This window comes from Staurois parvus, unplaced genomic scaffold (assembly GCF_062004578.1).
Source record: "Staurois parvus isolate SC_StPar_1 unplaced genomic scaffold, SC_StPar_1.0 ptg000941l, whole genome shotgun sequence".
Classification (NCBI taxonomy): Eukaryota; Metazoa; Chordata; class Amphibia; order Anura; family Ranidae; genus Staurois; species Staurois parvus.
Genome location: NW_028318737.1, coordinates 939599 through 953544, shown reverse-complemented (window position 1 = coordinate 953544; position 13946 = coordinate 939599). Strand labels below are relative to the sequence as shown.

Genomic DNA, 13946 nt, shown 5'->3' with positions numbered 1-13946 from the left:
CCCACCAGTGCATCTCGCCAGTTCGGGCCGCCCACTGTACGCGACAAGGGGACGTAGAAAAAAAAAACGATCCCCTGTTTTCGCCGCCCCTTAAAGGGGCGGGGCCGGCACAGGGGACGGTTTTTTTTTCTTCGCGTACAGTGAGCGCCTGCGCCCTCAATGGATCGGCCGCCACACACCAACCCTCGTTTATAACGCGCACCCAAACTTTGATTTCTTTTTTTGGTTTAAAATTTTGCGCGTTATACTCGAATAAATACGGTAGATCTTTATATCACTAGAGGGTTCACCGGTGGGAGGAAGGAGGTCCCGATTCCTCTATATAGATCTTTATATCACTAGAGGGTTCACCGGTGGGAGGAAGGAGGTCCCGATTCCTCTATATAGATCTTTATATCACTAGAGGGTTCACCGGTGGGAGGAAGGAGGTCCCGATTCCTCTATATAGATCTTTATATCACTAGAGGGTTCACCGGTGGGAGGAAGGAGGTCCCGATTCCTCTATATAGATCTTTATATCACTAGAGGGGTCACCGGCAGGAGGAAGGAGGTCCCGATTCCTCTATATAGATCTTTATATCACTAGAGGGTTCACCGGTGGGAGGAAGGAGGTCCCGATTCCTCTATATAGATCTTTATATCATTGTAGGGGTCCCCAGTGGGAGGAAGGAGGTCCCGATTCCTCTATATAGATCTTTATATCACTAGAGGGGTCACCGGCAGGAGGAAGGAGGTCCTGATTCCTCTATATAGATCTATATATCACTAGAGGGGTCACCGGCAGGAGGAAGGAGGTCCCGATTCCTCTATATAGATCTTTATATCACTAGAAGGGTCACCGGCAGCAGGAAGGAGGTCCCGATTCCTCTATATAGATCTTTATATCACTAGAGGGGTCACCGGCAGGAGGAAGGAGGTCCCGATTCCTCTATATAGATCTTTATATCACTAGAGGGGTCACCGGCAGGAGGAAGGAGGTCCTGATTCCTCTATATAGATCTTTATATCACTAGAGGGGTCCCTAGCAGGAGGAAGGAGGTCCTGATTCCCCTATATACAGTAGATCTTTAGTTGGACCTCATGTAGAATACTGTGTCCAGCTCTGGAGACCTCACTTACATGAAGATATTGATAAGATAGAAGAAGTCCAGAGATGGGGAACAAAAATGGTGAAAGGTCTGGGGGGGGATAGAACATATCAGGAGAGACTTCAGGAACGTAACATGTCCAGTCTGGAGGAGAGAAGGGAAAGGGGAGACATGACTGAAACTGTTAAATACATGAAGGGGTGAATAAGGTTCAGGAGGGCAGGATTTTCAATATGAAACCAAAATGAAGAACACGAGGACATGACCTCCAACTAACTGGAGGAAAGTTCACAACTAATCTCAGAAAGTATTATTTTACTGACAGAGTAGTTGATGCTTGGAGTAAACTTCCAGCAGAGGTAGTGAGCCAGTCAACAGCAAATATCATCAAACATGCTTGGGACAAACATAGATCTATAAAAACCAAGTCCAAAACATATATATAGATCAAATGTGCTTTAATATCAACCTGAAATCCAACCAGCTCTCCTCTGCAAGTACCTTATTGGCTCCTCCTCCCATTCCCCATCAGAAATCCATGTCCCTGAGGAAGTCACATGATTCATTATGTAATAAAGAAAGTGTGATGACATCATTTCTGGTCAGACGGTGGCCTCCATCTTGGTACACCTGTTCCTGTGTAAGTTATTACCAATGCTTGTATGGGTCTGCTGGCCCGATTTTGAGTATTCTATACCCGGTTTTTATACATTAAACATGGACGTATCACACTATGAGATGTCCTCTGATTTTTTTTGAACATGGATTTCTGATGAGGAATTGGAGGAGCCAGTAAAGTACTTACAGAGGAGAGCTGGTTGGATTTCGGGTTGATATTAAAGCACATTTTACATATATTCCGAGATGAAAATGGGAGGGGAGCGTGCACGCTCGCTGGTGGAGGCGTCTTCCAAGTCACATGTGGAATATCTGCTGATATGAAGATTTTTCTGCATTACAGATCTTGATTTTTCCTGCATTTACAGACATTTATTCATAGACTGTCACTGTGTTGAGGGCTCAGCCGGGTGTTTAATGGAATATTATTATCTTTATATTTTGTGTGCTTTGTTATATATATTATTATTTATGCCTTGATATATACAGTGGGGATGGAAAGTTTGGGCACCCCAGCTAAAAATTTGTATTAATGTGCATAAAGAAGCCAAGGAAAGATGGAAAAATCTCCAAAAGGCATCAAATTACAGATTAGACATTCTTATAATATGTCAACAAAAGTTAGATTTTATTTCCATCATTTACACTTTCAAAATAACAGAAAACAAAAAAATGGCGTCTGCAAAAGTTTGGACACCCTGCAGAATTTATAGCATGCACTGCCCCCTTTGCAAAGCTGAGACCTGCCAGTGTCATGGATTGTTCTCAATCATCATCTGGGAAGACCAGGTGATGTCAATCTCAAAGGTTTTAAATGCCCAGACTCATCTGACCTTGCCCCAACAATAAGCACCATGGGTTCTTCTAAGCAGTTGTCTAGAAAACTGAAACTGAAAATAGTTGACACTCACAAAGCTGGAGAAGGCTATAAGAAGATAGCAAAGCGTTTTCAGATGTCAATATCCTCTGTTCGGAATGTAATTAAGAAATGGCAGTCATCAGGAACAGTGGAAGTTAAAGCAAGATCTGGAAGACCAAGACCAAGATCTGGTGTTGCCTAGCAGGACATCCATTGTTTTTGGATCTTTTCCTTCCCTTGTGTTTGGTGATTCTCTAGGTATGCACTTCTATCACCTTAGTTAGGGGCTCTGTCAGGTGTTTACTTTATGGTTAGCTTTAGTGAGTAGCGCAACACTATTTATCTCCATTTATTTTGTAGTGTTGTGGGGATGCAGTTTGGTGTTTGCAGACACTCTTAGTTCATCATATTAGGTTTGGCAGCACAAGAGGATTTTTTCTTTATTTAACCCCTTCATTACACTCACCTCTCCAGTCAGCAGGCTGAGGATCTCCAGGGTGAGCTTCAATATCGTCTCATTCCGGGGAAATTCCTTCCTTACAATCTTCCTGAAAGTCTGCTGATTGTCCATCATGACGTCCTTGTAGAGATCCTTGTGTCCTTCTAAATACTCCCACTCCTCCATGGAGAAATAGACAGTGACACCCTGACACCTTATAGGAACCTGACACACACAATGATACAGTCACCATCCAGACACATCCCTTGTCTGTTACTGGAGAATGTCCCAGAATTCCCGGCACCGCTCACCTCTCCTGTCAGCAGCTCCATCATCTTCTTGGTGACTTCTAGAATCTTCTGCATGTTGTGTCTCTCAGGGTTTAGGGAGTCACATGGAGGCACTGTGATGGTCATATGATCACCTGACTTCAGAAGAGGAAATCTCTGTATTGAGGAACCAATAGGAATATCATGTTAGACTCCCAGAATCCTCCTCACCTCTCCGGTCAGGTTTGTGTTTTATTAATAGAGATAAGTGATGTCATGTGACCTCCCAGAATCCTCCTCACCTCTCCGGTCAGGTTTGTGTTTTATTAGTAGAGATGAGAGTGATGTCATGTGACCTCCCAGAATCCTCCTCACCTCTCCGGTCAGGTCTGTGTTTTATTAATAGAGATGAGAGTGATGTCATGTGACCTCCCAGAATCCTCCTCACCTCTCCGGTCAGCAGGTAGATGATCTCCAGGGTGAGGTTTAGTATCTTCTCAGTCATGTGACTCCGGTCCTCCTCCATCCTCATTGGTGCCATCATGTGATCTATACAGGTCTCCTTGTAGACGGATAACTTTGGGAAATGAAAGTAAGAATGATTTGGATGGTATTGGTCACACAATAATAGGATGTGGATGTGAGGGGGAATAGGAGGGTTGCTGGACATTGAAGAACTACTCCCCCCATGGGAAGACATTTAATCTGAACTGTTTAGTATTTGCTACATCTTTGAGGTCCCGGGACCCTCTTGTCCTGCCAGATCAGAAATCCCCTTTTCTCTGTTGGGTTTGTTTGGTCTCTGAACTGGTTTTCATGAGTTTTAGATCTGCAGACAAGGAATGATAAATACGATCCTTCCTATGACTTGTTTGCTCTGAGGCAGTGCTGTGAGGTCAATGTCGGCTCATCATGATGTCCAGGAAGGGGAACTTGCTGACTTTTGGCCGGATTTGCTGACTTTAATAGCCAGAACTCTGACTGCAAGGCTCCAATCTCTAGCAGCCTGCTGACTGACAGGAGTGATGTCACTGTCACTCTCTGCAATAAGAGAAGATATTGGATTGGATAGCAGGAGGATGCTACTGGTGTAATAGAGAGCTCTGGGGGAGGAGTCTGTTCTCTTCCCTCCAATGACAGCCCATCATGGGTAGGAAGAGAACATAAGGGAAGGGTTAGTTCTCTTCATTGCCAAGTATACTGTGATATCCAGGACATTGTACAGAGTGGTGGTGGGTTCCTGGGGCTCTGAATTCCAGCACCGGGCACTGCCAGAGCCTGTGTCATGGGAAGGTATTGGAGTGTCTCCTGAAGATGTTCAGCACTGACCCCTGACTACCTTTTAGTCAATAATGCACCAACAGACCTCCTCTAAGAACAAGTACCCACCAAGGGGGGAAGGATTGTCCTTCTTCATTCCACTTGGTATACTGGAAAATAATGAGATGGTAAGAAGGTGAAGGTTGTCTTCCTTTCCTGATAGGAGTTCTGTAAGGAGGTCTGGAAGTAAATACAGCAATGTAAGGGGCTCTATGCTCCATACTCCTGACCCCGGCACTCCATCATTGTGTTGGCTGCATAGTGTAATGATTGCCCATTGGCTGCCTGTGTAGTGTCATCATTGCCCTTTGTAGGCCATGTATGGTCAGGATGGTCCTTGTCTTGTCTATTTATTGTCAGTGCTGTTTGTTTAGAGGACCATATTACTAGAATTTATCTCCACAATGAGGAGAATGTTCCGGCCCCGGAAGTGGGGGAATGTTCTGCCCCTGAAGGGGTTCATCTGGGTTCCCACACTATATATGTGTGTATCATCATCTGCTGGAGATAAAAGATGTCTTAGTGACTATGGAGGAAGAGGACGGACATGACCGTGGAGGAAGAGGACGGACGTGACTATGGAGGAAGGGGACGGACGTGACTATGGAGGAAGGGGACAGACATGACTATGGAGGAAGAGGACGGACGTGACTATGGAAGAAGAGGACAGACATGATGGGGGGTTACTGGGTGTAAATAGGAAATAACAACTTATTACCTCCTCTGCTGCCACGTCCACAAATGTCTCCGATCTGCCTCCTCCCAACTCACCTCTCGGAATGTCCTGCCTGTACCTGACATCACTTCCTGTCTGAACCTGACATCACTTCCTGTCTGTATTCCATGGAGACTTCCTGTCTGGGGAGAAATGAGATTACCATCTTGTGGATTTCATAGGAACTGCAGCCCCAAGAAACATCCCTAATAACCATTCCTGCATTGTATCTACCTTACAGAGATACCAGGAAAGTTCAAAAAGAACTAAAAAAGTAAGAAACAATGAACCTAACTCTTATGCAACCAACTGTTTATATAATATATTTTACTACAGATAGAAAAGTCTTAAAGACACAGAACACAAGATAAAAACAAAATACATAATAAAACAGAAACCTTCAAAACAGATCTTTTTGGGTAAAATATGCAAAAATTCATCCTAAAGTATAAAAATAAATATCAATCCACTGATAATGAAGATGTTAGACATAAATGACAAGGATGTAATGGTCACAGAGGAATGGTGGTGGAGATCTCTCAAAGTAAGAACACTTCCTTGAATGGTTCTATAAATAAAGAATGAATCCTGGAGGGAATAAAGCTGTAAAGCAATAAATAATATATAAACTGGGCCATCCACTTCATCCATAAAGACATTGTGATTGAAGATCTTCTAGATCACATAGAAGGAGGACTCATCCATGATTTCATACATTTGTTTGGAAGGATAGAACAATCCTCAGAAGGGAACATGTAGGATGACAGGAAAGGCTCCTGACTGGTGAGATCCTCCAAACATAATGATGACATCCATGAACTGGAGCGAGCTCGTTGGGGTGATAAAGCCAATCTGGAAACACTGTGTAGACGTTCTCCAAGAACTCAGCACACTCCAGGTGTGGAGAAAGTCTCCAGGTGGGTTTAGCCTGTCATTTATCATAGATACAAACACACTGTAACCGGGATGGATCACTCTGCCATTTGCTCTCTTTTTTAGTCTGCTGGCATAGCTGTGTCCAAATTCAATAGATCTGTACCTATGATCCGCTGTGCTTTATTTCTCCTCCCGAGACCGACACTTCCCATCCCCCATCCTACAGCCATCATACTACACTGCAGTGTGGATGGGAAGAATACTCTCCATGGTGCAATGATAGAAACTGACCAGAATTCCTGGACACCAAAACACCAATCATATGAATGTGGAACTCTTTGTGCAATCCTCTTTGGTGCAATGTCTTTTTTTTTTTACACAAGTTTTCTTTTTTACACAAAATTGACACTTAAATGATATATTTCTCACACAAGCCATGGGTATATGTGGAATTACACCCCGAAATGCATTCCGCTACTTCTACCGAGTATGAGAATACCATGTGTGAGACTTTTTGGGAGCCTAGCCACATACAGGAGCCTGAAATCCAATGACCACTTTGAAAGCCTGAAGGTGTGTAGCTTCCTCATTTCACTACCTCACTACCTATCACAGTTTTGGAGGCCCTGAAATACCAGGATAGCACCCCCCCAAATCACAGGTCTGATATACAGATCTGACCCCATATCTGGCATGCTTGCTGGTGAGAAATTGTTTGAATGCAAGGTGGCCAGAAAAATTAATGAAGGACTCATCAAAGCAGATGTTTTGCTGAGGTGTATAGACATCTGCACATTTTTGGTTAAGGGGATTTACAAGGGGATGAATTTTGTGGAGCCAATCAAATTCAGAGTCACCCCGAGGATGACAGAGTGTATTGTCATTGAAATGCATAAATTGCACTATATACGAATATCTATGCCTGGCCATGGCAGCAGAGAACACGGCATGTGATGAATTGGATCTGTGGACCAATACAACTGCAAATCATTTTTTTTAGTAATGCCCATGTTGAGGGTTAGGCGCAGAAAATCCTTAAATTCAGAAACTGTAATGGGTTTCCATGTAACTGGTCTGGCAAGGTTTGAATTTGGGTTGGTGGCGATAAACTGTTGTGCATGTAAATTGCTTTGATACAGATCCTCCGTGAAAAACATCTCCAAAAAATCAAGGGGAGGAGTTAAATTTGCTGTTTCCACCTGAATTTCAGGTTGGGAAGTGAATGGGGGAAGTACGGGTGCTTCAGAACTTGTGGGCTGCCAATCGGGATTTGCAAGCACATCTGGAAGAATACTAGGGGCTCTATGGGTCTGTGTGTGATTTCTGGGTGGTTGCTGGACAATACTTGTGCTCACCACTGCACCAGCTTGTACTGCACTTATGGGACTCGCCTCATCACCAAGTCATACTGCAGTGCTGGTATGTGAAAGACCAGGATGTACTAGGCTGCTGGTGATCGCCAGTTCACCAAAAGGTAGCGTGGCACTAGTACTGGCACTCTGCTGCATATGAGAGTCATTAGGCAATTGTATCACCTCATCACCCTGGGAATGGGGTCGGGTACACCTGACCTTAGCAGGAACCTCTTCTCCATCGTCTGAGCGATCTGTCAGGGTACCACTGCTGTCTACAGGTTCATTTTCTGATTGTGTCATTGAGTCTTCCCCTTCGGTCTCACCTGACATGCTCAGAATCCTGTAGGCCTCTTCACTAGAGTACCTTTCGTTGGACATTTTGGCCACTAAATTTATAGGTACCTAGCGCGACTCACGGGAAAAAGAGCACCTGGCTGTCAGGGACTGCTTGAACTGCTACAAAAAAACTGGCTTGCAAGTACTAACAGAGATCAGGCCTGATTCTGCCAACACTGCGGTTTTGTGTGCAATGTATCCTGTGACAGTGACCTACTGACACTGCACTTGCTGGGGGAGAAGGGGGGTAAGCATAGGGGCTAAACGCAGGTGCTGGCAGGTGCCGGGACTGATCCCGCTAACACTGCATTTTTGGGGACACTATACTATTGATAATGCTGGTACAGTGCTGATCTGATCAAAGATATTGATCCGTTCAGACACTATACTAGCAATGGAGGTTTATTGTGTTTGAGCGTCTTCCTGGAAATCAAGGGGTTAAATGTGATGACTGGTGTCCTGACGGGAAATCTGACACCATCTGGGAGGGACGCTAACTGACACTAATGCTATCTGAAGTCGCCGGCGACACTAATACAGTAATCAGCAAAAAATCTGTACACTGTACTAATGACACTGGTGACAGGGCAGTGAAGGGGTTAACTGGGGACGATCAAGGGGTTAAATGTGTCCTAAATGTGGTTTTACTGTGTGTGTGTATTGCGTGGATCTGCTTTCTTCTCTCTCTGGGACAGAATGCGCTCAGAGAGAGAAGATGTCATCATTTCCTGTATCTATGTAATGGAAACACAGGTACAGGAAGATCTCTGATAGAGCAGGGATCGATCATCAGATCCGAACATCACTGGCCTGAACACGATGATTGATCGGTCAGGAACTGAATCACAGCAATGGCATGTTGGTGCATGCACACACGCCCCCGACCCGTGGTCACCACAGGAGCATGAACCACATATATACACGATTTTGCACAGGGACTCCGCCCTGTAGCAGTATTTCTATTGTAGGGCGGACTTAAAGCTGTTAAGGAAAGCTTGGCGCTGTATTTTTATTGATTAACATTTTTGCACATTTATATGAGTGTGTTTAGGTGTGGCCAGCATTGTTTTAGTTGAATTCACTGTTAAGTTGGTTTATTGATTATTGATCACCTTTTTTAGCTGCTTGTGGGAATACTTTGTATTATTTGTGCTCCTCTTCACTAGTGTACCTTTCCAGTTCCTGTGTTTATAAATATGGACACAGGATGATCTCTGATTCGGTACAGGTGATCAGCAGGTCCAGGTGATCAGCAGGTACAGGCCAGAAATCATTGGCCTGGACCTGATAATCGGCTTGTGTTGTACCAAGTGACAGCACAGTCAGGATAGTGGGCTCGTGCATACATGTACTGCATATGCCCTGGCAAAGCGGGACTGCCCTGCCTCAGTATAAGTGTGGTGGTCGGTCCTGAACTGGGTAAAGTCAGATTGTTTGCCGATGATCTTTTACTTACTTTGGTCCAACCCAACACCTCCCTGCCAGTCCTATTCTCTGTACTCCATACATTTCCCTTTCCTCTGTAAAACAGAATGATAGTTTCCTTGGCCCACCTCCTACCTGGATTATTTGGGCATTCATCTCCCTCGCTCGTACAACACACTCCATGAGGCCAACTACATCCCCACTTTCAGATACTTGAGAGTCCTACTTCTGTCCTGGACTCATCTTCACCTCTCCTGGATAGGGAGGATCAGTGATGGAAAATTGGCAATTTTACCAAAACTCCTTTACTTGCTCTGTACTCTTCCCCATCCCCACCCCCACCGATCCCCATCTCCTCCGATACTCTGAAATCTTTTTTAAAATCAGGTCTTGTGATTCAACTAAGCAGACAAAGGGCCACGAATCCCAAGACATGCTATGTATATACATAAGGAACAAGGAGGTTTGGGTGTTCCAAATTTTACTAAATATTTCTTGGTGCCCAGATTACCCCACTAACCTCCATTTACACTCAAACATGCCCCATATGGGCTGACTTAGAAGCATTGCTCTGTTCTCAAACTTCTCACCATTCACTCCCATGGAGTCCTCCTAAATCCAGACCTACGTCTATCAGCCTCTTGATGGGTCACACACTCTGCACCAGGAACTCTGATAAATATTCCAGCAATTTCATATCACCTCACTTGCCTCTCTGTCCTTTTTTGGGCGATCCTAAAACGGTTACAAACATTACTAACCTTCCACCTTCCCAGGAATCCTTGGTACATCTAATGGCATTTGAACCCCCCAGACCTCACAAGTTCCTAATTTAAAATTGGCTATAAATGTTCTACTAGCAGCAAAACAAAGACTTGGAAACAAGAGCTTGGCCCCTCGTGGAAGTCCATCTTAGCAAAGATGTCATCTAAGAAAGATGTCTAATAATAAATTCTTAGAAACCTGGGCCCCGTGTATACATTACACTCACCCCCCCATGTCCCCTGACACCTACACACTGCTATAGGCATTGAGGCCCCAGGTTTCTGGTAAGGGGGTCCCCGATGTCCTCCATCTGCTCTTCATCTTACCATCTTGTTCTATTTCCTTCCCTCTTCCTTTTCTCTCGGCCCCCTGACCTGGGAGGCCTTGGTTACTGGGTATCTTGCCTATCCTCTGTGCAGGACCCGACTCTCACACCCAGTCCAAGAGTGTCTCCCAAATTATGGCTAACTCAAGATTTCCCCTCCCCCTCATTTTATTCTCTTCTCCTTCCCTAATTATCCTCTTGTTGTCATTCTTACAATGTGTATGGTTACTGTAAACCCGATCTTGTAACACGCCGCGCTCATTGATCTTTATATCCATCACTTGTATTCTCTTGTATGATTTACGGATGCACGCTGGAATTGTTTTCATGGGTTGGTTACTTCTGAACATTTGTACGAGTTGCACAATTTATCCTACAAAACATTAATCATAAAAACTTACTGCAAGTGAAAGTTAGTTGGACAAATGTGAGGAGCATTTCCCCCGCCGAGATACATTCTGCCCATCATTTATTTTACACAATGATTTCCTATGATGGTCAGCTCCATCTAGTGGCCTCAATGCAGTATTTTCCTGAAATCCCTCTGTGATATGGGGGTTTGTTAGCTCCTGTGGTAGATGTTTGTGAGTCCACGTCAGTCAAGACTTGCGGTTTATCGGCACGGCAGCCCACTTTTATTAAGAAGGAAAATGAAAGTCTTTACACCATAAGGTTTCCCACGCAGGGGATTGTCCAGCTTTGTCAATACATCAGATCACTGAAAATGCTAGCTCACCTGGCTACACTTCCGCAGCACCACTGATCTTTACACTGGTCCCCCAGACTAGGACTTCTTCAGGATTACTCAGCCTTGGTTACAGCCCCTCACTACACAGGTCCACTCCTGGCCTCTACATAAGGTTCCCCATCCCCCCTCAAGCTTGAACACTCCTCCATTGACTTCTGGACTCCCTCCACCCCCATGGACTCCCTCCAGACCCCTGGACTCACAAGCCACTTCAGGTCCCCCAGACTCTTGGAGCTGTCCTGACTTTCCCAGTCCTTGGGCAAGGAATCCCACCTCACAAGGGATGCAGTCTCCAGCAGGAACCCCCAGCTCTCCTGACAGGGTCCTGTCTCCAAATGGCAGAAGACCAGGCCTATAATGATCCTGCCCACCTATGTACTCACACAGGCTGCAGGCATCTAGCAAAGCCTGGACATGGGACTGAAGGTCTTGTCCCCACCAAGAATCTCTGGAACCTTCAAGCTCCAGGTCCTGACCCGGAACTACCAAATCCATTGACAACCTAGAACACAGTTTTCTCTGCTCACAAAATACATGTTGGAGCTTCTCAAACAGCAGCCAGGAGGACCCTGCGTCATTGTCACAGTGGCAGGACCTCACACTTCCACACCTCCATCAGACCTCCAAGTGTTTGTGAGAGCTTACGCAAGAACATTGACTCCATTTTTATTCTTCTCCTGCCATCAATGGCCGACCCGATCCCACACTTCATCCATGTCTTTGGGGGCCTCTGATCTCCTTATGAACTGTTTCATCCATGATGAAGATCAGCCATGGAGTATATCTGAGGTGTATATCAGGGTGTGCTTCTTCCCCACGTGAGAGCTGGGATGTCCAGCAACATTCATCTAGAAGACATTTCCCGCACTCAAGGCACTAATACACCTCCAAGGTTGTATGGGACCCCTGATGTACGGGAAGACAGGACTTCAGTGAGGAAAAATTCCCTCACTCAGGGCAGGAAAGTGTCTTATTCCTTGTGTGAGATCTCTGATGTCTGGAAAGACATGACTTGTCTGAAAAACATTTCCCACACTCAGGACAGGAATACGGCTTCTCTCCCGTGTGAGATCTCAGATGTGTGGAAAGATGGGACTTATCTGAAAAACATTTCCCGCACTCAGGACAGGAATACGGCTTTTCTCCTGTGTGAGATCTCCGATGTGTGTAAAGAGTGGACTTATCTGAAAAACATTTCCCGCACTCAGGACAGGAAAACGGCTTCTCCCCTGTGTGAGATCTCTGATGTCTGTGAAGGATAGACTTTTCTGAAAAACATTTCCCGCACTCAGGACAGGAAAACGGCTTCTCCCCTGTGTGAGATCTCCGATGACTGGAAAGATGGTATTTCTCTGAAAAACATTTCCCGCACTCAGCACAGGAATATGGCTTCTCCCCTGTGTGAGATCTCTGATGTCTGTGCAGTCTGGACTTCTCTGAAAAACATTTCCCGCACACAGCACAGGAATATGGCTTCTCCCCCGTATGAGATCTCTGATGTTTCTGCAGACTGAACGTCTGTGAAAAAAATTTCCCACACTCAGGACAAAAATATGGCTTCTCCCCTGTGTGAGATCTTTGATGTCGGACAAGTTTTGATTTTTCTACAAAACATTTCCCGCACTCAGTACAAGAATACGGCTTCTCCCCCGTGTGAAATCTTTCATGCACATTAAGTTTGGATTTATAAAGGAAACTCTTCCCGCACTCAGTACAGGAGAAGCTCTTCCCTGTTGGAAGGCCGGCCCGGTCCCGCACAGTCTGAGGTTCCTCAGGATACGAGGAATCCGATGGTCCATCTACACTGGGTGGTGCCGGATGGACATTGGAGGGAGCCGGGTTTTCTCCTGGACTATACTGTGTGATGTCCTCATCTTCTACTTTCCAGTCTGGAGACAAAGTGAGACAATCCTCGGAGGTTTTCCTCATCTCCCGGCCATGGACTAAAATACAAAGACAAAGAGGATTACTAGACAGGAGCTGATTGGTTCCCCCAAACCAAGACTCCACCCACATCAGGTAGCTTGGTCTCTGGGGAGCTTACAATTCCACCCTCAAGGGAACTAGGAAATGGCTCCTCTGATCTCCTACCAGGTCATTTCTTTATTCATGGACCTTAGTCAGAGAGTGAGGAAACAACCAGAACTGTCTTTTATAGGAGGGACAGTGATGAGGGGATTATAGGACGAGGGTCCCCACCCCCTCTATCACTCATCGCCATCTTCCCAACACAAGAAGTACTGCACTTCCTTATTTAGTCCATGATTTAGTCATGAAGAACAGCGGGGCTGAGCCCCACCAGAGGTCAGAGAGTGAGGATGGGGGGAGAACAACCAAGATGAAGACTGGACTGATCCTGAAGACCACCATCATTGGGGTATTGACTCCTCCCTCATTATCACTTTCTGTTTAAGGGTCCAAAGTTGGAGGATGTTATCACATTATTATCACCATGTAAAATGGTGCAGGGGTCAGGAGTATGTAAAGTAGGTAGTGGCGGGGTGGTGGGGTACGTGGTATACTTGGACAGAGGGGTGGCGGGGTACGTGGTATACTTGGACAGAGGGGTGGCGGTGGATGTGGTATACATGGACAGAGGGGTGGCGGTGGACGTGGTATACATGGACAGAGGGGTGGCGGTGGACGTGGTATACATGGACAGAGGGGTGGCGGTGGACGCGGTATACATGGACAGAGGGGTGGCGGTGGACGCGGTATACATGGACAGAGGGGTGGCGGTGGACGCGGTATACATGGACAGAGGGGTGGCGGTGGACGCGGTATACTTGGACAGAGGGGTGGCGGTGG

The 13946-nt window shown here is 45.7% G+C and overlaps 3 protein-coding genes across 3 annotated transcripts in view; 1 reads left to right on the top strand and 2 right to left on the bottom strand.

Annotated features, from left to right (window-relative positions):
* The window catches only part of LOC149441855 (uncharacterized), a 269391-nt gene extending 264010 nt beyond the window's left edge, over positions 1–5381 (bottom strand). The window contains exons 1-3 of the mRNA XM_089656824.1: positions 3722–5381; positions 3316–3450; positions 3032–3229 (exon numbers count right to left, since the gene is read on the bottom strand). Of these exons, the coding sequence (XP_089512950.1) occupies positions 3032–3229; positions 3316–3450; positions 3722–3973 (585 nt within the window). The 5' untranslated portion in view covers positions 3974–5381. The remainder of the gene's footprint in view (positions 1–3031; positions 3230–3315; positions 3451–3721) is intronic.
* LOC149441851 (uncharacterized) overlaps positions 1–13946 on the top strand; it is a 409050-nt gene that overhangs the window by 321970 nt on the left and 73134 nt on the right. The gene's annotated exons all lie outside the window — the stretch shown is intronic.
* Positions 10997–13067, bottom strand: LOC149441854 (uncharacterized). Its single transcript, XM_089656823.1, has one exon. The coding sequence runs from the start codon at positions 13065–13067 to the stop codon at positions 12087–12089; it is 981 nt and encodes a 326-aa protein (XP_089512949.1). The 3' UTR covers positions 10997–12086.